At 46.5% G+C, this 26,254-nt stretch overlaps 1 protein-coding gene across 5 annotated transcripts in view; it reads right to left on the reverse strand.

Annotated features, from left to right (window-relative positions):
• Window positions 1-5,075: 5,075 nt before the first annotated feature.
• Window positions 5,076-26,254, reverse strand: part of LOC140403688 (serine/threonine-protein phosphatase 2B catalytic subunit beta isoform) — a 153,977-nt gene continuing 132,798 nt past the window's right edge. For 3 of the 5 annotated variants that reach the window (XM_072491859.1, XM_072491863.1, XM_072491864.1), the window contains 4 exons: window positions 22,559-22,640; window positions 21,694-21,791; window positions 9,193-9,222; window positions 5,076-6,710 (listed from right to left, as the gene is read on the reverse strand). In XM_072491859.1, the coding sequence (XP_072347960.1) occupies window positions 6,532-6,710; window positions 9,193-9,222; window positions 21,694-21,791; window positions 22,559-22,640 (389 nt within the window). In that variant the 3' untranslated portion in view covers window positions 5,076-6,531. Of the gene's footprint in view, window positions 6,711-9,192; window positions 9,223-21,661; window positions 21,792-22,558; window positions 22,641-26,254 lie in introns of all 5 variants that reach the window. The other 2 variants (XM_072491860.1, XM_072491862.1) reach the window with 2 other exon arrangements.

Genomic DNA, 26,254 nt, shown 5'->3' on the forward strand with positions numbered 1-26,254 from the left:
GACCGAAGTAAGACTAACTGGCCTGTAATTCCCAGGGTTATCCCTAGTCCCTTTTTTGAACAGGGGCACGACATTCGCCACTCTCCAATCCCCTGGTACCACCCCTGTTGACAGTGAGGACGAAAAGATCATTGCCAACGGCTCTGCAATTTCATCTCTTGCTTCCCATAGAATCCTTGGATATATCCCGTCAGGCCCGGGGGACTTGTCTATCCTCAAGTTTTTCAAAATACCCAACACATCTTCCTTCCTAACAAGTATTTCCTCGAGCTTACCAATCTGTTTCACACTGTCCTCTCCAACAATATCGCCCCTCTCATTTGTAAATAAAGAAAAGTACTCGTTCAAGACCTCTCCTATCTCTTCAGACTCAATACACAATCTCCCACTACGGTCCTTGATCGGACCTACCCTCGCTCTAGTCATTCTCATATTTCTCACATGTGTAAAAGGCCTTGGGGTTTTCCTTGATCCTACCCGCCAAAGATTGTTCATGCCCTCTCTTAGCTCTCCTAATCCCTTTCTTCAGTTCCCTCCTGGCTATCTTGTATCCCTCCAATGCCCTGTCTGAACCTTGTTTCCTCAGCCTTACATAAGTCTCCTTTTTCCTCTTAACAAGACATTCAACCTCTCTTGTCAACCATGGTTCCCTCACTCGACCATCTCTTCCCTGCTTGACAGGGACATACATATCAAGGACACGTAGTGCCTGTCCCTTGAACAAGTTCCACATTTCACTTGTGTCCTTCCCTGACAGCCTATTTTCTCAACTTATGCACTTCAATTCTTGTCTGACAACATCGTATTTACCCTTCCCCCAATTGTAAACCTTGCCCTGTTGCACGCACCTATCCCTCTCCATTACTAAAGTGAAAGTCACAGAATTGTGGTCACTATCTCCAAAATGTTCCCCCACTAACAAATCTATCACTTGCCCTCGTTCATTTCCAAGTACTAAATCCAATATTGCCCCTCCTCTGGTCAATCTACATACTGTTAGAAAAGCTTCCTAGACACCCTGCACAAACACCACCCCATCCAAACTATTTGATCTAAAGAGTTTCCACTCAATATTTGGGAAGTTAAAGTCACCCATGACTACTACCCTGTGACTTCTGCACCTTTCCAAAATCTGTTCCTCCACATCTCTGCTACTATTGGGGGGCCTATAGAAAACTCCTAACAAGGTGACTGCTCCTTTCCTATTTCTGACTTCAACCCATACTACTTCAGTAGGGTGATACTCCTCGAACTGCCTTTCTGCAGCTGTTATACTATCTCTAATTAACAATGCCACCCCCCACCTCTTTTACCACCCTCCCTAATCTTATTGAAACATCTATAACCAGGGACCTCCAACAACCATTTCTGCCCCTCTTCTATCCAAGTTTCCGTGATGGCCACCACATCGTAGTCCCAAGTACCGATCCATGCCTTAAGTTCACCCACCTTATTCCTGATGCTTCTTGCGTTGAAGTATACACACTTCAACCCATATCCGTGCCTACAAGTACTCTCCTTTGTCAGTGTTCCCTTCCCCACTGCCTCACTACACGCTTTGGCGTCCTGAATATCGGCTACCTTAGTTGCTGGACTACAAATCCGGTTCCCATTCCCCTGCCAAATTAGTTTAAACCCTCCCGAAGAGTACTAGAAAACCTCCCTCCCAGGATATTGGTGCCCCTCTGGTTCAGATGCAACCCGTTCTGCTTGTACAGGTCCCACCTTCCCCAGAATGCGCTCCAATTATCCAAATACCTGAAGCCCTCCCTCCTACACCATTCCTGCAGCCACGTGTTCAACTGCACCCTCTCCCTATTCCTAGCCTCGCTATCACGTGGCACCGGCAACAAACCAGAGATGACAACTGTCTGTCCTGGCTTTTAACTTTCAGCCTAACTCCCTAAACTTGTTTATTACCTCCACACCCCTTTTCCTACCTATGTCGTTGGTACCAATGTGCACCACGACTTCTGGCTGCTCCCCCTCCCCCTTAAGGATCCTGAAGACACGATCCGAGACATCCCTGGCCCTGGCACCCGGGAGGCAACATACCTTCCGGGAGTCTCGCTCGCGACCACAGAATCTCCTATCTATTCCCCTAACCATTGAATATCCTACAACTATTGCTTTTCTATTCTCCCCCCTTCCCTTCTGAGCCCCAGAGCCAGACTCAATGCCAGAGACCTGGCCGCGAGGGCCTTCCCCGGTAGGTCATCCCCCCCAACAGCATCCAAAACGGTATACTTGTTTTGAAGGGGAACGGCCACCCTCCCCCTTAAGGATCCTGAAGACACGATCCGAGACATCCCTGGCCCTGGCACCCGGGAGGCAACATACCTTCCGACCCCATGAAAAGACAAGATTTGTGAGGATTTAAGGAGTTTGCAAGATTTGCCTAGCTTAGGCGAGAGGGAAGTTATCGCCAATGTTACCCTCACAGAGAAAGTTAGTTCTGGGTGTAGAAGTTGCCCGGCTGAGAAAAGAAAAAGAAACTAAGGCATCAAGAACAGAATTCTTTTAGGCTTGTTCCAAGGAAATGAAGTGGCTACTTAAAGCACGGTATAATTATGCAAAGAGTGGTGAGGCCGTGGAATGCCCTACCTGCAACAGTAGTGAACTCACCAACATTGAGGGCATTTAAAAGTTTATTGGATAAGCATATGGATGATAATGGCATAGTGTAGGTTAGATGGCTTTTGTTTCGGTGCAACATCGTGGGCCGAAGGGCCTGTACTGCGCTGTATCGTTCTATGTTCTATAATATATAACCGTGGTGGAGACTTCCAGTCGTTTCAACGGTTAAGTGGAGAAATTTCTCTGTAGTTCAGTATATAAATTGTCTACACAATTGCTGCTGAGTCAATGTATTACAGTAAAAGTCTTAAAACCTACAATCTTGGTCTTTTCAGCCACAAGTTATCGGTCCCGGCCGGGATTGTATCCCTTGATACCCTTACCTAGTAAAAATCTTTCTCGATCTTGAAAGCTCCAATTGTCCAGACATCTTTTGGGTGAGTGCTCTAGATCGTCACTGCACGTTTTACCCAAAAAACCTGAATGAGCAGGAAGATCGTGCTCCTTGGTCTGGATAACCCAGCCCAGTAAAGATATATCTACCAAATTCAATCAATTTATTATTTCAACCACCACCTCAATTTCCTAAACCCAAACAAACCAAGTTTATATAACCGGTCTTCGTAATTCAATATTCTAAAGCCCTGGTTTATTATCAGGGTCAGCACATTGCTCATTGACTTCCGTGTTTGGGGTCCGCAGTGGCATTTTACTCTTTAGCAATTCACGAAGTTATGGAGGCCGCAAATCACCAGCCAGATTGGTGCAGCTAATGGTGTAAACCGGGAAAATCGAGGCAATTTTCCACAAGATAGACTGTCGCAGGAAAAATGTCTGAATATGTTTAATTTGTGAACAATACTGATTTATCATGGATCCGATGAAGGAAGATGCCGGGGGCAGAGACGGTCGGCTTTTATCACCATCAAATTAAAGGACACCTGGCTGAAAAAAGAACGGGATTCTGTTCCATCATCAACCTGCTCATCGACATAAAGGAGGAAGAGACAGACATCCAATGTGAAAGTGGAGCCAAACCTTATCTGACATCCCGTCACCCCAGTCATCCTTTTTGACAGCGAGGCATGGATAATACATTAGCTCAACAAAACGTTTGCCATTTCAACATGTGCTGCTAGTGGAAGATACCAGGCATCAACAGCCAGGGTGATAACAGAACGAGAACAAATTAGCAATAGCATCATGGAAGTCCTCCAGTGCTGTAGGAGGCCATTTGGTCCATCGGGGCCTCACCAGCACTCGGAGAGAGCACCTTATCAAGGCCCAAAGCCCCACCCTACCACTATAACCCCACCTAACCTGCACATCATTGGACACTAAGGGGCAATTTATCACGGCCAATCCACCTAATCTGCACATCTTCGGACTGTGGGAGGAAACCAGAGCACCCGGAGGAAACCCACGCAGACACGGGGAGAACGTACCGACTCCACACAGTCACCCAAGGCCGGAATTGAAACCAGGTTCGACACAGTGGATAGCACTGCTGCCTCACAGCACCTGGCATTGTGAGGCAGCAGTGCTAGCCACTGTTACGTGCCACACCTCTTCTCTCCCCCCCCCCCCCAATAGAGGAACAACTGGACGAGTGGGCAAAGGTAGCTACAATACATCCATTGTGTTCATCAATTGCAATTAGAATTTTAAAAATGAGTTGTTTAATTACTCCAACTGTCCGTACTCATCATGGATGGCCTGAATTACCTTCAACTGCCCCTACTCAAATCTGTATTTGATTACGTTATTGTTGGTTGAGGGATAAATATGCGCAATCCATCGAGTAACCAGACTTCGGTTTAATGTTCTATCCATTAGGCAGTACCCTCAGTAATGCACCCGGAATGTGAGCCAAGGTTATGCACTAAAGTTCTTAGAATTGGACTTGAACCTCAAGTTGACTCAGTGACGATTGTGTTACCAAGTGGACAAGGCCGACATCTTAAATGCTGTGGGGAAGGAAAAGCACGACATCCTCACTGTCATAATGTTTGGAAGGGGTACAACGATATTCTCAATAGGGGCCAAAGCTTTACACATACAGCATGGAGGATGTGGAATGAAGATTGAACGCTCAGAGGAACCATTTCCATTCTTGTTTACAAGTTGATCACAAACGCAAGTCCAGATGAAAAATACCGTCAGCTGTCAAAACTAAAACTCCATTTTAATTGGACATTAAACCATCAAATGTAGAGCCGGTAATTTTGTGTAGTTAGCACTTGCAGGAGAGGAAGAACAGGGGAAAGAATCCACCCTCAGATCAGTGTTTACAATCTCTGCCATCTCAGGGCAAGGAACCATGGGCAGGACAACGAATACATCCATAAAAACTCAGCACTCAACCCCAGAGGCTGACTGACTGACCGCCCCGTTTACCTTCGAGAGACTGATCGTTACCGACGCCTCAGGCAAAGACTGCAAGGAACTTGACAGTTTTCAACAGAGGAGAAAGAACAAATCGACACCGTCAATAAAAGTAGTGGCCCATACACAACATTTATTGTGTACTGTCTTAAAAAATATTTAAATATTTCAGAGCAGGCTTACAGCTTCCAGCTGAGACAGATTTATGTACATGTGCTCATGGCAAACAGGAAAAAAAAGGTGGTGGTGGGTGGGGGGGGGGGGGGGGAGAGAGAATGAGAGGAGAGAGAGAGAAAGCGGGGAGACTTTTGTTTTTCCCATGATGGATGTTCGGTGGTGGGGGGAGAGAAATGGATCAAGTCATGAATGCATAGATATGCAGCCAAGTACTGTGACAATCAGTATCATTATTAATCGAATAAAACATTACCCTTTTTGACACGATGATCTGGGCTGAGCAATCTTACGAAAAAAATTTACATGCAACCTCGATTTTACACGCCCACCACAATCTAGTTATTAAACCGGACCTGTAACTTGCATCGCATAAACAGAAAGATTTCAAAAAAGCCTGAAGCTTTCTCACCCGGGTGGGGTCGGTGTGATGTAAGCCCGTCCAATACTCACAATGCACTAAAAAGGTAACCCGAGGATGCCGTCCTGTACATTAGAAGTCTATATATTAAATATCTGCAAAATGAAAGAACATGCATACAAATTACACGGCTAAAGCTTGGCAGACTTGATATGAATCAAATGTCTCACATAATGTACAAAATTCAATTAAAAGTACCTGTCAATTAATATTGTGTGGGATTCATTCAAAATACATGATTGAACTTAAAAGGGGTCAGAAATGTCAATTTAACAGCAGTTGGGAGGGGGGGGGGATTCTATGGGCCAGTGTCATTCTGGGTTAAATAGCTTTGGTTTCTCTTGAAGCAAGCAACATTCCTACAAACTACAATGCAGCAATTTTAAACACGATGTCCCCATGGGAGGAATAACGCCGAGGCCAGCATGTTACCCAGGCCCTGCCCCCAATAGGTTTATTTTGGCATTGTCGAAATTTTAAAATACATCCGTTTTTTGCAGCCTCTGAATTACTTTTTAAGACCATTCTACCATTTACAAACGTTGCCTTTAGCAGACATCACAAAACAATATTCAGCAATAAATAGTCAGCTCTTCGGCGTTGGTTAAGATTTCTGTTCAAATTCGGATTGGAATCGACTATTCAAGATAGATTCTGCTTGTAAACTTAACAGGTGTTGATGTCGATGGGTGGGAGATGCTATTCTAGATGGGATTTGAGTGAAAACAGTACGGTCTTTCCAAGGGTGCAGACGTCTTGAATAGATGCTGCATGCACTTCAATCTTCATCTACCACAGGCCGTTCTCCCAAAGGCAGGGTGGCTTTACCATATCTGATCATCATAAAAGGTCACCAAATTTGTCCAGCCGTTCAAAAACGTATGGGTAGATCGCTTTGGCCAAGAAACTGAAGCCATTTCAGAAGCTGTGATTCGGGGGATCTCAGGCGATGGGAGTGTGAGGCGGGGAGACGGTCACTGTATGTTGCTGGTGCCAGTTCCATTGTTCTCGTTAGTATTTGTTGTGTTCACTGAATTGATGCCATCTTGCTGAGGAGCATCCTTCCGTGGGGGCATCCGCTCATTGATTCTGTCCAGGCCCTTAGCCTCTTCGAAACTGCAGATTTTGTGCTGTGGCGAGAATCCTTGGATGGCTTTTAATGAAATGCAGAATAAACAGGTGAGTGATGGAAAAGAAGCAGCGGAAAGAAACAGCAAACGAGCCGCTCATAAACAGAGGCGTCGAGCAGCTTTAAGAACGTTTCGGCTCATTTCCAAGTGAAACATGTGTCACTTGCTCACCAACATAATAATCTGTCGCCAGACACTGCTCCAGCATAGCGGAGAGAAACATGGCACTGAGCACAGAGCACCGAAGTCCCATTGAACCCAGCTGCTCGAGAACGAGCAGAGAAAAGGGCTGTGGGGGCTGGATTTTTCCCGATATCAAATTGGGGTAAGCAAGGTCTCACTTGCCCCGCGAAGGTGACCGAAACAGTAGGATATTCTGGCGAAGGGCAGCACGGTGGCGCACTGGGTTAGCCCTGCTGCCTCACGGCGCCGAGGAAACGGGATTGATCCCGGCCCCGTGTGTAGTTTGCACATTCTCCCCGTGTCTGTGGGGGTCTCACTCCCCCCACAAACCCAAAAAAGATGTGCAGGGTAGGTGGATTGGCCACGTTAAATTGCCCCTTAATTGGAAAACAAAAAGAATTGGGCACTCTAAATTTATCAAAAACAAAGAATTATCTGGTGAGGTTTGACAAGAGCAGGGAATTAACAGCCAGTATCTGAAAATTGCCATTCCCCTCACCTCCCTTGGGCACCTGCGTTTTACAGTCAAGGATTCTACAGCCCCTTGTCACCAGCCATTCCCCACCTCCACCCCCGAGTGAAATCAGATCAGAGCGGTCATTGGAATGGCTTTTTTTTTTTCCTGCGCGCGCGAATTAGTTTGGTTTGGGTTCTTGCATTTGCAACCAGAATTCTGAGCCAATCTTTGGGATCGAATTTCCAAGCGTGCGCCAATGACCGGGAGCCTCGCAGCTAGCGGCCAGCTGAATCCTATCGTCTCATCCGACTCAGAGAGTCTACTGGAAGGACTGGGCAAGAATAGAAACAAAAGATTTTAAACACGGAGGAATATGTTGGTGAGTTTGATTTCAAATAACACTAATCAAAGTGAGGCCATTTTTAAAAAATAAGCGTTTTAAAGAGTTACATATCAGTGCAGTCATACATGTGGCCGACGCCATGTATGACTGCTGTCTACAATCATGTTAGCAGAGCTTGGGCTCAAGAATTTAATACAAGCATACTTAACAAATTTTTGAAAGATAATGAACTATTTGATAAATCTACAAACACCCATATAAAACCATCACATTTAACAATTAAAACGTCTATTGTGAAGTAGTTTACCAGAAGAAAATAAGCATCTATTATAACCCTGTCACCTTGCGTGACGTTAGTTGAAAAGGCCAACACCAATACCTTTAATCAGAGGGCCTTCAACATATTTGCAGTTTAAAATCTATCACCATTAATCTTGCACAACCAGGCAATGTGAACCAAATACTAATCTATATAAAGACAAGGTGCAACCTTATCTTTGACAGATCGTAAGTAAGCTGAAGACCTATTCCATTACAGCTTTCATAGGTGAGATCTGGAGGCAGCTTATATGGGACGGATATCGATTGTTCTTTTACAGTTTTGAGTTGGTTTGCCCGATTACTTCAGATTTGGATGCATCAATCTGTTGCAGGGGAAATCGCAATATATTCAGCTGCATATTCAAAGATGCACAAATTGAGACATGGTTTGAGATTCAAACTGCCCCAATCTCGCCCCCTCAATGTTGATTTGAGTATTGCCGAATTCGGACTCCACAAATGCTGCAACGTCCAACCCTGTGCGACTTGAGTTCAGCCACTCCCTGGAACCAACTCGTGGGTCCCACTGGGAGCAGCATGCTCCCCGCTTTCAACTATTCGCTTTTGAAACCAGCTGTGCAAATCTTTTCGAAGGTGCAGCTCCAAGGAGGCCCAGTGGCCTCGCGCACGTTAGTCCAGATGGAAAGCTAAAAGACGCTGGAACGGGCAACTGATCTTCGGCTCACTTACTGTCAAGAGGCCGGTGCACTTGGCTTCCAAGAATCAAACAAACATGCAAACTGGTTCAGCACACACATGCAGTAACGGCAAACACTGGAAAGACATCACTCTAACATACAGAAATCGATGAAACATGCTGCATTTAAAATGACAAAGCTGTTAAATGAAATCATTCAGCTACCGACTCACTCCTATAATATCACCTCGTACAAGATGACAGACAGGTTTGTTTCGAATCACTAGCTTTCGGAGCGCAGCTCCTTCATCAGGTGAATGAAGAGGTGGGTTCCACAAACACACAAGATGACAGACAGTGAGACGACCAAACCTAACTCACCTTTGCAAAGAAAAAAAGAAATAATATTCCTCCAAAATACTGTACACTCACGATAAAAATGATGACAAACCAATTCAATTCCTGCTTGTGCAAGTTAAGAAACACCCAACATCCAATCATTTTTACCCGCCCATACATCCCCTCCCCAAACTCCACATCGGACTGCTGACATACTGGGCGTACCTTCATCAGCCTCAATTGCCTCAACTGTGGCTGTACAGAAGTGAGTAGATGCATGCAAAATGAATGAGAGAGATGAGTAGCGTGATATTTCATAGAAATAGTAAGGAACAAACAGCAGCGAAACACATTATCCCCAGTCAGAACCGCAACAAACTCCCGATTCAGATTGCAGCGTTATTACACACAAGCATTAATACACAATATCGGAAATAAGAAGTTACAGCAAACATTTACCATTTGTTCAAACCACAATTTATACTGATACTTTAATGCAAAACAATCCAAAGATTTGCAGGTTAAGTGGATTGGCTATGATAAAATTGCCCCTTAAAATCAAATCTAACTGATTAGCTAGATAGTGGAGTAACTAAACCCGAGGGCAGAGATCGGTATTTAGCATTTAATTTTACAGTACAAATCTAGAGACAGGGCCATATAGTTAATTGTAACTCAATCTAGGCGTTCTCCCAGTGAGCCAGAGAAGACACAGCCAGAGTGAGACAGCAAAGAGTGAGTTTGGAATTTGATGCTAGGTGGGAATTCGAAGCTGGGTGGAGAGGAGGTGCCTTTTAACCCTGGTAAGTGACTGGTATGTAGTTTTTCTTTTCATTGTCTAATTTATTTATTTTTTTTTTTCTTTCGTTTTTTGGAATTGTAGTTGTACAAGTTAACCTAAGGTTTAAGACATGGCAGGAGATCCCAGACCCGTGGCATGCTCCTAGTGTGCGATGTGGGATCTCAGGACACGTCCACTGTCCCTGGCTCCTTCACGTGCAAGTAGTGTGTCCAGTTGCAGCTCCTGTTAGACCGCTTGACAGCTCTGGAGCTGCGGATGGACTCACTTTGGAGCATCCGCGATGCTGAGGAAGTCGTGGATAGCACGTTGAGCGAGTTGGTCACACCGCAGGTGAAAGGTACTGAGAGAGATAGAAAATGGGTGACCAAAAGACAGAGCAAGAGTAGGAAGGCAGTGCAGGTGTCCCCGGTGGTCATCTCCCTGCAAAACAGATATACCGCTTTGGATACTGTTGAGGGAGATGGCTCACCAGGGGAAGGCAGCAACAACCAGGTTCATGGCACCGTGGCTGGCTCTGCTGCGCAGCAGGGCAGGAAGAAGAATGGCAGAGCTATAGTGATAGGGGACTCAATCGTAAGGGGAATAGACAGGCGGTTCTGCGGACGCAATCGCGACTCCAGGATGGTATGTTGCCTCCCTGGTGCAAGCGTCAAGGATGTCTCGGAGCGGCTGCAGGGGTTTACTACAGGCCTCCCAACAGCCAGCGGGAGATAGAGGAGCAGATAGGTAGACAGATTTTGGAAACGAGTAAAAGCAACAGGGTTGTGGTGATGGGAGATTTGAACTTCCCCAATATTAACTGGGACTCACTTAGTGCTAGGGGCTTGGACATGGCAGTTTGTAAGGAGCATCCAGGAGGACTTCTTAAAACAATATGTAGATAGTCCAACTAGGGAAGGGGTTGTACTGGACCTGGTATTGGGGAATGAGCCCGGCAAGGTGGTAGATGTTTCAGTAGGGTGGCATTTCAGGAACAGTGACCACAATTCAGTAAAAAGTGTTGGAGGACAAGGATAAGAGTGGTCCGAGGGTGAATGTGCTGAATTGGGGGAAGGCTAATTATAACAATATTAGGCGGGAACTGAAGAACCTAGATTGGGGGCGGATGTTTGAGGGTAAATCAACACCTGACATGTGGGAGGCTTTCAAATGTCAGTTGAAAGGAATTCAGGACCGGCATGTTCCTGTGAGGAACAAGGATAAATATGGCAAATTTTGGGAACCTTGGATAACGAGATATATTGCAGGCCTCGTCAAAAAGAAAAAGGAGGCGTTTGTCAGGGCTAAAAGGCTGGGAACAGACGAAGCCTACGTGGAATATAAGGAAAGTAGGAAGGAACTTAAGCAAGGAGTCAGGAGGGCTAGAAGGAAGTCATTGGCAAATAGGGTTAAGAAAAATCCCAAGGCTTTTTACACGTACATAAAAAGCAAGAGGATAGCCAGGGAAAGGGTTGGCCCACTGAAGGACAGGGGAGGGAATCTATGTGTGGAGCCAGAGGAAATGGGCGAGGTACTGAATGAATACTTTGCATCAGTATTCACCAAAGAGAAGGAATTAGTGGATGTTGAGTATGGAGAAGGGTGTGCAGATAGCCTGTCATATTGAGATGCAAAAAGACAAGGTGTTGGGCGTCTTGAAAAATATGAAGGTAGCTAAGTCCCCAGGGCCTGATGGGATCTACCCCAGAATACTGAAGGAGGCTAGAGAGGAAATTGCTGAGACCTTGACAGAAATCTTTGGATCCTCACTGTCTTCAGGTGATGTCCGGGAGGACTGGAGAATAGCCAATGTTGTTCCTTTGTTTAAGAAGGGTAGCAAGGATAATCCAGGGAACTACAGGTTGGTGAGCCTTACGTCAGTGGTAGGGAAATTACTGGAGAGAATTCTTCGAGACAGGATCTACTCCCATTTGGAACAAATGGACGTATTAGCGAGAGGCAGCATGGTTTTGTGAAGGGGAGGTTGTATCTCACTAACTTGATTAGAGTTTTTCAAGGTCACAAAGATGATTGATGCAGGTAGGGCAGTGGATGTTGTCTATATGGACTTCAGTAAGGCCTTTGACAAGGTCCCTCACGGTAGACTAGTACAAAAGGTGAAGTCACACGGGATCAGGAGTGAGCTGGCAAGATGGATACAGAACTGGCTTGGTCATGGAAGGCAGAGAGTAGCAATGGAAGGGTGCTTTTCTGATTGGAGGGCTGTGACTAGTGGTGTTCCACAGGGATCAGTGGTGGGACTTTGCTGTTCGTAGTATATATAAATGAGTTGGAGGAAAATGTAACTGGTCTGATTAGGAAGTTTGCAGACGACGCAAAGGTTGGTCGAATTGTGGATAGCGATGAGGACTGTCAGAGAATACAGCAGGATTTAGATTGTTTGGAGACTTGGGCGGAGAGATGGCAGATGAAGTTTAATTCGGACAAATGTGAGGTAATGCATTTTGGAAGGTCTAATGCAGGTAGGGAATATACAGTGAATGATAGAACCCTCAAGAGTATTGACAGTCAAAGAGATCTAGGTTAACAGGTCCACAGGTCACTGAAAGGGACAACACAGGTGGAGAAGGTAGTCAAGAAGGCATTCGGCATGCTTGCCTTCATTGGCCAGGGCATTGAGTATAAGAATTGGCAAGTCATGTTGCAGCTGTATAGAACCTTAGTTAGGCCACACTTGGAGTATAGTGTTCAATTCTGGTTGCCACACTACCAGAAGGATGTGGAGGCTTTAGAGAGGGGGCAGTAGAGGTTTACCAGGATGTTGCCTGGTATGGAGGGCATTAGCTATGAGGGGAGGCTGAATAAACTCGGTTTGTTCTCACTGGAACGGCGGAGGTTGAGGGGCGACCTGATTGAGGTCTACAAAATTATGAGGGGCATAGACAGGGTGGATAGTCAGAGACTTTTTCCCAGGGTAGAAGGGTCAATTACTAGGGGGCATAGGTTTAAGGTGCGAGGGGCAAGGTTTAGAGTAGATGTACGAGGCAAGTTTTTTTTACACAGAGGGTAGTGGGTGCCTGGAACTCGCTGCCGGAGGAGGTGGTGGAAGCAGGGATGATAGTGACATTTAAGGGGCATCTTGACAAATACATGAATAGGATGGGAATAGAGGGATACGGACCCAGGAAGTGTAGAAGATTGTAGTTTAGTCGGGCAGCATGATCGGTGCAGGCTTTGAGAGCCGAAGGGCCTGTTCCTGTGCTGTCCTTTTCTTTGTTCTTTTCTTCTTTGTTAAGTGGGTGTCCAGGTTAGGTGGGGTTACAGGGATTGGGCAGGGTAGTGGGCCGAGATAGTGTGCTCTTTCAGAGGGTTGGTGCAGTCTCGATGGGCTGAATGGCCTCCTTCTGCACTGTAGGGATTATATGGCTACACTGCAACAGGACAAGTGGTAACACAGCTTTGAAGGAAGGATATTGCCGGCCGCCTAGCTGAGATATTTAAACCGACAGCCATAGGGGAGGTGCCTGTAAATTGGAGGGTAACAAATGTTGTCATTTTGTTTACGAAGGGCTGTCAGAATAAGCCTGGGAACTACCGACCGGTTAGCCTTACTTCTGTAGTGGTTAAGTTGTTGGAAGGTATTCTGAGGGACAGGATCTACAGGCATTTCGAGAGGCAAGGGCTAATTAGGTAAAGTCATGTCTCACGAATTTGATTGAGTTTTTCGAAGGGGAACCAAGAAGGTAGATGAGGGCAGTGTGGTCGACGTTGTCTACATGGGCTTTAGCAAGGCCTTCGACAAGGTATCGCATGGTAGGTTGTTGCAAAAGGTTAAATCTCACGGGATCCAGGGTGAGGTCGCCAATTGGATACAAAATTGGCCTGGTGACCGAAGCCAAAGGGTGGTTGTGGCGGGTTGTTTTTCAAACTGGAGGCCTGTGACCAGCGGTGTGCCTCAGAGATCGGTGCTGGGTCCACTGTTATTTGTTTTGGTTAGTAAGTTTGCAGATGACACCAAGATTGGCGGCATCGAGGGGAGTGATGAAGGTTATATAAGATTACAACAGGATCTTGACCAATTGGGTCAGTGGGTCGATGAATGGCAGATGGAGTTTAATTTGGATAAACGTGAGGTGATGCATTTTGGTAGATCAAATCAGGGCAGGACCTACTCAGTTAATGGTAGGGAGTTGGGGAGAGTTACAGAACAAAGAGATCTCAGGGTACAGGTTCATAGCTCCTTGAAAAGGGGAGTCGCAGGTGAACAGGGTGGTGAAGAAGGCATTCAGCATGCTAGGTTTTATTGGCCAGAATATTCAATACAGGAATTGGGACGTCTTGTTGAAGTTGTACAAGACATTGGTAAGACCACACATAGAATACTGTGTTCAGTTCTGGTCACCCTATTATAGGAAGGATATTGTTAAACTTAAAAGAGTGCAGAAGAGATTTATGAGGATGCTATCAGGACTTGATGGTCTGAATTATAAGGAGAGGCTGGCTAGGCTGGGACTTTTTTCTCTGGAGTGTAAGAGGCTTAGGGGAGATCTTATAGAGGCCTATAAAATAATGAGGAGCATCGATAAGGTCAACATCTTTTCCCAAAGGTAGAGGAGTCTCGAACTAGAGGGCAAAGGTATAAGGTGAGAGGGGAGAGATACAAAAGAGACCAGAGGGGAAATTTCTTCACACAGAGGGTGGTGAGCATCGGGAACGAGCTGCCAGAGGCGGTGGTAGAGGCTGGGGCAATGTTTTCCTTTAAAAAGCAGTTACACAAGTTACATGGGCAGGGTGGGTATCGAGGGATATGGGCCAAAAAAAAAAAAAGGAGCTTCCTTGTCCCTTTTCAAGATTTTGGTTCGGGTTTAGACTCTGACACCAATGATTTAAGATGATTGCACCAAGACTAGAGTCTCGACGATTGCATTTACTGTACATAATTAGTCTCCCCAAACTGTCTGTCTCTAACATGCATCTAAAATTTGATCTTTCGTTAATACATGGTTGTTAAACCATTTGTTTATCGCCTCCAAAAAGTACCACAAATAAAATTATTTGGAGATTTAATGAAAGCTGGAGGGAGGGGCAGGACTGGCAGCTCAATATTCTGGGGTACAGAATCTTCAGGCAAGTTGGGCGGGGGCATCCATCCTGCAGCGAGGGAGGATGACATCTTGGCAAGCTCAAGACCATATGCTTGGAACTTAAAAACAAAAAGGGGACAATCACACTTCTTGGAGTGGACGAGAGGCTCCCAGTCAGGGAGACGTAAAACAGCAGTTATATAGGCAAATCTCAGAAGTGTAAAAATAATAGGGTAATAATAGTACAGGATTTCAACTTCCCCAATATTAATTGGGATAGGCAAAATGGGAAAGGCCTGGGGTGGGAGGGGGGGGGGGGGGGGGGGTAGAATTGTTAAAGTGGACCCAGGAGAGCTTTTTGAGCCATCATGTCAAAAGTCCTACAAGAGGGGGGGGGGGGGCGGTACTTGATCTCCTGTGAGGGAACAAAGCCGGGCAAGTGGTACAAGTGTCAGTGGGGGAGCATTTCGGTGATAGTGACCATAACTCAGTAAGATTTAAGGCAGTTATTAAAAGGGACTAAGATGTACTGGAAATAAAGTTTCTGAATTGGGGGTGGGAAGGCCGATTTTAATAGGGTAAAACAGGATCTGGCGAAAGTGAACTGGGAACAGCTACTGGTAGGAAAATCCACATCAGAGTAGTGGGAGTCATTCAAAAAGGAAGCAGAGAGAGTACAAAGCCAACACGTTCCCGTAAATGTAAAGGGTGAGACTAAAGAACCCTCGTTTACGGCCGTAAGCCGTAAACGAGGCTTACGGCGGTTACAGGGGGCTCAAAAGAGTGGGTGCCCGAGAGGTGTACAGAAAGCGCAGGGGGTACTTTAAAAAATGAGTGCGAAGATGGGGACTGAAAAATCATTGGCAAGCAAAATTAAAAGAAAAGTGTAGTATCAGTATATTAAGGGCAAGAGGGTAGCAAGGGAAAGGCTAGGGTCAATTAGGACCCAAAGTGTCAATCGGTGTGTGGAGCCGAAAGACATAGGTGCGGTTTTAAATGAGAATTTTGTATCGGTGTTCATTATGGAGGATGATGTAGATATAGAAAGCAGGGAGGGGGACGGTGATATAGTTGAGCAGATTAGTACTGAAAGGGGTGTTTTTGGGTTTTAGCAGGTTTAAAAGTGGATAAGTCCCCAAGCCCAGATGAGATGTATCCTCATCGCTGTGTGAGGCAAGGGAGGAGATTGCAGGGGCTCTAATGCTGATTTTCAAATCCAGGAGAGTTGCCAGAGGATTGGAGGACCTGGTAGATATTATTCAAAGGAAGGAGATGGAAAACAGGTCATTACAGTGCGAGTGAGTCTAACGTCAGTGGCAGGGAAAATATTGGAGAAAAATCGGAGGGACAGAATTTCCTCTTGGGAGAGGCAAGGATTGAATTGAGAATTGTCAGCATGGCTTTGTCTTTTAAAAAAATTTTAGAGTACCCAATTCACTTTTTCCAATTAAGGGGCAATTTAGCGTGTCCAATCCACCTACACTGCACATCTTTGGGTTGTGGGGGCGAAACCCACACAAACACGGGGAGAATGTGCAAACTCCACACGGACAGTGACCCAGGGCCGGGATTCGAACCTGGGACCTCGGCGCCGTGAGACTGCAGGGCTAACCACTGCGCCACCGTGCTGCCCTAACATGGCTGTGTCAGGGAGGGAACATGCCTAACAAACGTGATTGAATTTTTCGAGGTGGTGACTAGGCGTGTAGATGAGGGCAGTGTAGTGGATAAGAGTCTGCATGGATCTCAATAAGGCTTTCGACAAGGTCCTGCGTGGGAGACTGATCAAGAAGGTTAAGAGCCCATGGGATCAGGTCAATTTGGCAAATGGGATCCAAAATTGGCCTAGTGGCAGGAGGCAGAGGGTGATGGTTGAAGGTTGTTTCTTGGCCACTTTTACGGTTTCCAGGTTTAAAAAAATTTATAAAGCTGAATGCTCAAACTGGCCGTGCGAATTTTGAAATGAAGCTGGAGATGGTCATTTGGTACATCCTCCATGTTCCTGCTCCTCTGTTGGAGCTTTGTAAATAGTCCCATTCCTTCTCCATACCCGCAGAAATTTCCCCCTTTTAAGGATTTATCCAATTCTCTTTTACAAGTTACGACAGCATTTGCTCCCCACATACTGACTGAAAAAGTATATTCCAAATGATCATACGTTCACTGCGCAAGATAATTCACATCTCCCTTCTGGGTATTTTGTTTATGTTAAATGTGTCCTCTGTTTATTAGCTTCCTGCCAGCGGAAGCAGTTTATCCATATTTACTTTATCAAAATCTTTCATGTTTCTGAATTGTATTAAACCCCGCTTCTCTGCTCAAAGGAACATAGTCTCAGTTTCTCCACAGGCTGCTGCTCCTCTTCCCCGGTCAAGTTCTAGTAAGCCTATTCCCCTCAGACGCCTTGAACATCCTTCCTGAAGTTTGGTGCCAAGAATTGACCAAGATCTAACCAGTGTATTATCAAGGTTCGCACAACTTCTTTGCTTTTGAACTCCAAGCTTTGGTTTATAACACCAAGGCACCCTTCTGTTTTCTAACCTCGAGCATCCAATTTTAATCACTCCACCAGTGATGGTCATGCCTTCAGCTGCCTGGACCTTCAGCTCTGTAACACCATCCCAGTACCTCCAAGGCTCCCTACCTCACGTTCCTCCTTTAAGGCACTTGTCTGACCAAGCTTTTGGTTACCTGACCTAACTGCTCCTTACGTGGTTCTGTCATATTGTGTTTTATAATGCTCCTGTGGGGTGCTTCATGTTAACGGTGCTATATAAATAAACTGTTAATGTTTAAAATAGGTTTGCCTCCTTATCCTGCTACCATTAAAGGTTTGAGTATGTGAACCTCCATTGACTCCATCTACACCACCCGCTGCCTGGGGAAAGCGGGCAGCATAATCAAAGACCCCTCCCACCCGGCTTACTCACTCTTCCAACTTCTTCCATCAGGCAGGAGATACAAAAGTCTGAGAACATGCACGAACAGACTCAAAAACAGCTTCTTCCCCGCTGTTACCAGACTCCTAAACAACCCTCTTATGGACTGACCTCATTAACACTACACCCTGTATGCTTCACCCGATGCCCGTGTTTATGTAGTTACATTGTGTACCTTGTGTTGCCCTATTTTGTATTTTCTTTTATTCCCTTTTCTTCTCATGTACTTAATGATCTGTTGAGCTGCTCGCAGAAAAATACTTTTCACTGTACCTCGGCACACGTGACAATAAACAAAATCCGATCCAATATCTCTGGTCCTGGATACCTTGCATATATAAACCTTTTTAAAGTGGTATCATTAATGGGTTAAACATTGTGTTGTTTCACCTTCCCCACTCCCAAAACCACAAAAAATGCAACAAGTTAGCCTGTGTTGGCAATTGACAGACGTGCCATGCTCCAGTGAGTGGTCTTATGGAGGAGTGCCTGGCTCCACATGTTCAGCAGGGGTTGAGAGAGATGAAAAGGCAGATACATAGGCAGCCAGACAGATTTGCTCTTTCTTTTTGTTTTAAGAAAACTGAAAGCTGGAGGCCGAGATTAGAAAGCAGGCAGTGAGGAAGCACTTTGTCCAAGTAAAGTAACCCAGCGACGGACGAAAGGGAAGTGCAGCATTTTCATTATTTTGTATGACTGAACAAAGATAAATTGGACTTAAGTTTAACTGTTGATTTGCGTGTGAAATAAAGGAGCTCCAACAATAGCACCTGTCCTCACCTTACCAAGTGTTTTCTTCCATCCGCAAAATGATTGAAGAAGCTCATATGGGAGACAAAGGGAATGAAATTGGTCTCTGCCACTAGTGCAGAATGTGTTCATAGTGAATTGGTGCCTGCTTAATCATTGATTTCAACGGCAAAGAAAATCAAGCTTGGCGGAAACCAGACTGTCGAGTTACTATGAGCACATGTCACAAACTGGCGAAGATCAATTGTACACCTATAATATCCCACTTGAAATGTCAGGATGGGTACATTGTTATATAGTAGTGTAACCAGGAGGTGTTAGTAGATATTACGCTGAGTGGGGTTATCTCCAAGTGTTTGCTGGAGGCTTTATTAAGGCAGGTCGAATCAGTCCTAAATGGAACTCTGACGAGCAATTAATTGCAGCTCCTCGTCAGAGGAGCAAGAACCAAGGTGCTAAATTTCCCGTCACCTCGAGAATTAAATAAACCAATTTGATTCCGACAAATAAAAGCTTGCCAATCATTGTACGAGGACATAATACACCGGTATAAATAGGAAACGGATTTGGAAGAAAGATCCGGGACAGAATTTTCAGGTTGTTGCGATTCACCCCCCCCCCCAATGGCAGCGCACCCCTGCCCGTGGCTTTCCCAGCGGTGTGGGACGGCTTCAATAGGAAACCCCATTGACGATCGCTACAGTTTTGAAACCAATTTTGATTTTACGTCCACAGAATTGAGGAACGTGCACGTGTGAAGCTGTGTCAGTCTGGTCACGAGGGTTTCAGTAGTGTAGGGTACATGTCGTTTTTCATTGCAAGAGCAAATTTATGGATCATTTGAATTTCAGTCAAGTGTAATTTGGACATTCTTTTCAGTGAAAGAAATCAGCTTTGTGAGCACTCACTATATTATTAGAACTGGGATGAAATATTTGGGCTCACAGAGGGGCAGATGCCACCAAAACGTGAAGTATTAGAGTAATCTGACGGAGTAATCTAACACTACCAAAGATTTGCCACCAGGAAAGCATTCAGTCAAGGAAGTATATACAATTAATGTTACCTCAGTTGTTGGTAAACATTGAAAGCCCATAATAAGGGATAAGGGCCTTATATAAGGGATAAACTCTTAGCAAGGCAAGGGTTGGGCAGGGGAAGCTGAAAAATGTTGCTGACAGGTGACTGTGTTTCACAAAATTAAGGTGCAAAAATAGCACAAGTGTTGTGGTTATATCTATGAATTTCAGAAGGTACTTTTCACAAGAGATTTATTCTGAAATCAGCGATTCTTGGATTAGAGCCAGTCAGGATACAATGTTGGCAAGAGGACAGGAGTCGGAATTTGCAATCGCTAATCATTTTACCACAGAACAGGGTACAAGAGAAGTCCTATCAAGGTTTGTTGATGATACCAACTTAGGCATCGAGACAAGCTTGTCGTGAAGAGCACAGGTGGGGTCGCAGAGTGAGCAGGAAAAAAAAAAACGGCAGATGTAATTCAGTGCAGGGAAACGCAGACCGATACATTTTCAGAAATAGTGAAAGAAAACGACACAAGATCCTGACCAGATGGCAGGAACTGATAGATATAACCGAGCAAATGTGCGGATCTTTAACTGGTGACGATTGTAGATAGAAAAGACCATAAAAAAGTCAAATAAAAATCCAACGTTCCTGTATAAAAGCAGGATCTTTGGAGAGTCCAGCAAGAATGGTACCAAGAGAGGTTATTATGAAGCTGTGTCATTTTCCACTTGGAAAGGGTAAGGGGAAGAATCTAACAAAGATTTGAAAACACAATGAAAGGTTAGTGGCACAAACAACAGACTGCTATTACTGGCTCGTGAATCAATTAACAATTAACAGGAGATATCAACAGGGCAAAGAGAGAACTCGGAGTAATTTGTTGCATTCAGGTTATTACAACACAGATCATTTTACAAGTGGCTAACGAGGCAACGGCTATAAAATAATTTAAAGCAAAACTGGATCAGCATTTTAACAGGGGAAAAAAAATGAAAGGGTACGGGTTCGCACAAGGAGATGGGATTAGGGTGGACAGTTTTGGTTGCAGCTAGTATTAGCATAGACATTCTACGAGCACACGCACACACTCACTCACACAAACTCTAAATTATGTTCCAGCTGAGCTTTAGAAATATTTTGGGAATCAGCTTTCTCCCCCACCCCCGGTGTTGCAAAGTATTACAATCAAACCAGTTTGTCATTGGAATTGCACAGACTATTTTTATTTTGGAATTAAACAAGTATGCACACTCAAATGAAGTTAGATCATGAGCCGATGCAGGGATACCGGTTTCCGCCCATTCAATGGGAATAATCTCAAAAGATTTGAGCACTATTTCAAACACTCACGCTTGCACAAGCAACCATCTAAAGTGCCGACATAAATTATTAACATACAGGCTGCACAATTTCCTGCAAAGATGCTTCTGACGGTTTTACAGACATAGAGCTACACCTAACACTGAGAAGGACAGACTCACAGGAGGCTGCTTCATCTGCAGAGGACGGAAAGGCAGGTGTACAAGGTCTGAAGACAATTCTGAAAGCAAGCCGACAGCGCAGAGACACCGGTACACACAAACACGAACAGAACACAAATACTGCGGGGTCATTTCATGAGGTGTGTGTGGTGTAGTCCATGGCTACTGTGCCTCATTTATTCCTCTCCCCAAGAAAAAGGCTGATACGGTGTACAATAAATAAAATAGGTTTGGAGTACAGGGTGAGGCTTGCAATTGTGCACATTCTAACCAGGTTTCGTATGGTCACGGTCAACATGATATGCAGCCTGACTCTTTAGCTAATGGTGCTCAGAGTGTAGGTGACAAGGTTTAAAATATTTAAATGTCTGAATTCACAACCAACAGACAGTTCTGCTGAAATAACCACCTTCTTTGAAAATATCAATAATCCAGGACCTAAAAAAAACCTCAGAGCAAAAGCCGGAAAAAAAAAAATTAATTGAAGGAAAAGATGATCAATATTAGCTTTCATATCTAAACCCTGGTTAGCGTGCATTCATATTACCCAGGCTACGTGTAACGTTATACTTGGGTTCAGCCACCGAGGCAGGAGCTAAAAAGCTTCACAAAGTCCCAACATGCATTATGTGCAGTGCTAGTGAAACAGCGAGGCGTGCCCCAATCCACCTGAGGCACAGGAAGAGGCAATGCATCATTACCACTTTGCAAGGTCTGCCGTCCTCCTGCCAACACGCCACTTGGGAGCATTCCAGTGGGAGTTAATCCCTTCAGCGTCAGCACACTCTCACTCTCCTCTCTGTGAACGTAGAACATTGAGAACGCATTCAGAATTGCACAGCAAGGGAAGTAAAATTCCGACGTAAATGTAAACGGAGCGTGGTCTGTTACTTGATGAGGAACTGCCATTTAAATTCCAACCCCCCATTGCTTTGGAGTCACATTTCCACCCATGCGGTCAGTTTTCATCCGAGTGCCATTTGGCTATCCAGTCAAGTTCGATTAACTCATTGGATAATGTGTATTTTCTAGCGATGGTGGGGAGGGAGAAATGTGAAGTGGGCGCGTGACCGGGTTGTGAACAGGAGGCAGGGGCCGAGTCGATTGCTCCCTTCCTCGTCAAGCTTGCACCGAGAGCGCAGCTACCTCAAGACGTTCATCGATTTAGGAGCAACCCGTTCAACATCACACCTCGTAGGCGAATTACTCACCAAGACATGATGGAGGCGGGGAGACATTTTTACCTTGTGAACCCATGCTTCGATTTATAAAATGGATTAGCATGGAGCCACATAAAGAGAGATTAGGACCGTGATTATAACGATCAGCTTGCTGAAATAGAGGTTTTGAGGAAGCCTCACAAACTTTAAAAAGTATGTGGATGAGCACTTTCTCATAACATTTAAAGCTATGGGCCAAGTGCTGGACAGTAGGCTGAGTGTAGATTTAGTAGTTGTGTCAGACTCGATGGGCCAAAGAGCCTCTTCTGTACTGTGCGCCTCTATGACTACCTCAAGAGAGGAGCCCGATAAGATTTTAAAAATAACCCCACATTGAAACCCTCACCTGAGCACGGAGAATACTCTGGCCATTTTGCCAATCGCTCGAATTTTGTTCCTAATGATCTCCTTCCGTGCTGCAGCTGTACCTGTTTAAACATTAGACCAGGCTTGAAGCTCAATCACTTTGACACAGTCTTACTACATTGCATTCTCTCACCTACGGATGGCTCTCTGTGATCTGGTCCCCTTCTGCAGAGCTGAATGATTCAAATACCGTCCAGAGGTAGCTCATTTGCCAACGTGCTTACTGCCTTCAAAGGGGGAATCATTGCGGCAGCCAGGCTTGGGAGTGTGGAGGCTACAATTGAAAGGTGGGTGGAAGACTGGTAAAAGCTTTCAGAAATCGGACTTCCGGTAGCGGCCATGTCCGGATAGGTCACGCACACGGCAGCTCCTGCTGAGATTGGACATTTGGGCCCTTTAACGGAGCTGTAGCGGCACTTCGGCGGCGATTCCCGTCGTGGCAAGAGACGCCGGAGAGGTTTCCCTCATCGCTGCATGGAGGGGACCAGGAGTGGGGCCGTGAAGAGAGAAATTGCGGGGAAGCGAGTGGAACGGGCGCGAGAATACAAAACGGCAGCCGGCGCGGACCAGGCAGCGTGGGCCCAGTGGTCGCGGGAGCAGGAGTTCCTAAGAAGCTGCTTTGCAGAGCTGAAGACGGAGATGCTGGCCCCTTTGAAGGCCTCGATGGAAGGGATGGTGGAGACTCAGAAGATGCAGGAGAAGGCGATCAAAGAGGTGGATAAAAAGGTATCTGACAACGAGGATGAGCTCCTGGGCCTGGCGGTCAGGGTGGAGCCACATGAGGCCCTGCACAAGAGATGGCAGGAGAGACTGGATGACCCCGAAAGTAGGTCTAGGGGACAAAAACTTGCGAATTTTGGACCTCCCTGAGGGTGCGGAGGGGGCGGACGCGTGCGCATTTGTGACCACGATGCTGGTGACGCTGATGGGCGCGGGGGCCTTCCCGCAGCCCTTGGAACTGCACAGAGTCCTTGCGAGGAAGCCTAGGGCGAACGAACCGCCGAGGGCGATGGTGATAAGATTCCACCGCTTCACAGACAGGGAGCGCGTCTTGCGTTGGGCAAAGAAGGAGCGGAGCAGTAAGTGGGAGAACTGTGAGATTCGTATACACCAGGACCTGGGAGCAGAATTGGCTAAGAGGCGTGCGGGATTCAACCGGGCTAAGGCGGTCCTCCACAACAAAGGGGTGAGGTTCGGGCTGCTGCATCCGGCGAGGCTTTGGGTTACGTACCAGGACAGGCACCACTACTTCGATACGCCGGGCGAGGCGTGGACATTTATTCAGCATGAAAAGCTGGACTCGAGCTCAAGGACAGCTGCACGTGGGTGAAACGCCCTGGTGGGGACGTGTAACCGGGTGTGGGCCTAATGTAAGATTGGTAGTTGAATTTAAGTTGTTCATTTTTTTTTCTCCAGGGGGCGGGGTAACGCCCAGGGTGTGTTTCTTGTTTCATGGGAAGAATTTGGATGGTTCTCTCTCTCTCTTACCCTTTGGGGGGAGGGGAGGTTGGGGGCCCGAAGGAGGAGACAACAGTAAGATTGGAGATAGAGGCAGGAGCGGCCGGGGTCAGCAGACTTACAGAAGGGGGGCAAATCAGTGTTAAGCTGGTGCCTGACATGGGGATTGGGGGGCTGGGAGATGGGGTGCTGCTTTGCTGACTGAAGTGGAGCCAACTTTTGAGAACAGATGTCGAGTCGGGTTGGGGGGCCTCCAGTGGGAGGGCTGGAGTGAGCGGCGGGCGCGGGCACATGGCTGGCCGAAAAAGGGAGATGGCTAGTTGGTGGGGGGGGTTAATCCCCCATCCAGGCTGATCACGTGGAGTGAGGGGTCTGAACGGGCCAGTCATGAGGGCCCATGTGTTCTCGCACTTCAAAGGCAGACGTGGCCATGCTACAGGAGACGCCTTTAAAACTCGTTGACCAAACGAGACTATGGGGGGGGACGGGTGGGCCAGTTGTTCCATTCGGGGCTGGAGTTGAAGACCAGGGGGGTGGCAATTCTGGTTAGCAAATGGGTGGCATTCGAGGCAGGGAATATTGTGGCGGAGAAGGGGGGCAGGTACATTATGGTGAGTGGTAAGCTGCAGGGGGCCCGGGTGGTGTTAGTGAACGTCTATGCCCCGAATTGGGACAACGTGGAATTCATGAGGCCGCATGCTGGGTAAAATCCTGGACTTGGGAATCAAATAATTTGATAATGGGGGGTAGACTGGATGTGGGACTGCTAGCGGGTAAGAGGTGCGTGGGCGGATAAAGAGGAGCATCCAAAACTATGTGACAACAAATGACACGGGAGTTAACAGCAACAACGGTTTGGGAGGCTATGAAGGCGGTTATTAGAGGAGAGTTAATTTCTAATTAGGTCCCATAGAGAGAAGAGGGAGAGGGCGGAGAGGGAGAGGCTGGTGGGAGAGATACTTAGAGTAGACAGGAAGCCCCGAGGAGGGGCTGCTGAAGGAGCGCCGGAGATTGCAGGCGGAGTTCGATCTGCTGACCGGGAAGGCGGAGGCACAGCTGAGGAAGGTGAAAGGGGCAGTCTAAGAGTATGGGGTGAAAGAGATTAGGATGCTGGCACACCAACTTCGCAGGAGAGAGGCTGCTAGGGAAATTGGGGGAGTTAGGGATAAGGCAGGTAACACGGTCTTGGGCCCAGAGAGGATCAACAAAGTCTTCAAGGAGTTCTATTTTAAACTGTACGAGTCAGAGCCCCCGGTGGGAGGGGAAGGGATGAAGTAATTTATGGACCAATTGAGGTTCCCAAGGGTGGACGAGGATGTGGTGGAGGGACTGGGGGCCCCGATTGAGTTGGAGGAGATAGTTAAGGGCCTAGATAATATGCAGTTGGGCAAGGCGCCGGGACCGGACGGCTACCATGTAGAATTCTACAAGAAATTCTTGGAGCTGCTGAGCCCACTCCTGCTCAGAACCTTTAACAAGGCTAAGGAGAGAGGAACCCGCCCCCCGACGATGTCGCGGGCTTCTATCTCGCTCATCCTGAAGAGGGAGAAGGATCCGCTTCAATGTGGGTCCCACAGGCCGATATCGCTCCTGGACATGGATGCCAAACTGCTGCTAAAAGGTTTGGCTACTAGAATAGAGGACTGTGTCCCGGGAGTGATTGATGAGGATCAGAGGGGTTTTGTCAAGGGCAGGCAATTGAACACAAATGTGAGGAGGCTCCTAAACATGATGCCCTCAGAAGGAGGGGACGCAGAAGTAGTGGCTGCAATGGATGCGGAGAAAGCCTTTGACCGGGTGGAATGGGAGTACCTATGGGAAGTGTTAGGTAGGTTTGGATTCGGTGAGGGATTCATAGGGTGGGTCAAACTACTGTATCAGGCCCCTGTAGCGAGTGTGTCCACGAACCGGCTGAAGTCAGAGTATTTTAGGCTGCGCCGAGGGACGAGGCAGGGGTGCCCCCTATCCCCGCTACTATGTGCCTGGCAATTGAGCCATTGGCCATAGCGCTGAGGACTTCAAGGAACTGGAGGGGACTGGCACCGGGTTTTGCTCTGCGCAGACGACCTATTGTATATTTCGGACCCGCTAGAGGGGATGGGGGTGGTCATGCGGAACGTAAGGGACTTTGGGAGCTTCTCGGGGTACAAGTTGAACGTGGGGAAAAGTGAGCTGTTTGTAACCCACGCTAGGGGTCAGAAGAGACTGGGAGAGCTCT

Source organism: Scyliorhinus torazame, chromosome 28 (genome assembly GCF_047496885.1).
Source record: "Scyliorhinus torazame isolate Kashiwa2021f chromosome 28, sScyTor2.1, whole genome shotgun sequence".
NCBI classification, from domain to species: Eukaryota; Metazoa; Chordata; class Chondrichthyes; order Carcharhiniformes; family Scyliorhinidae; genus Scyliorhinus; species Scyliorhinus torazame.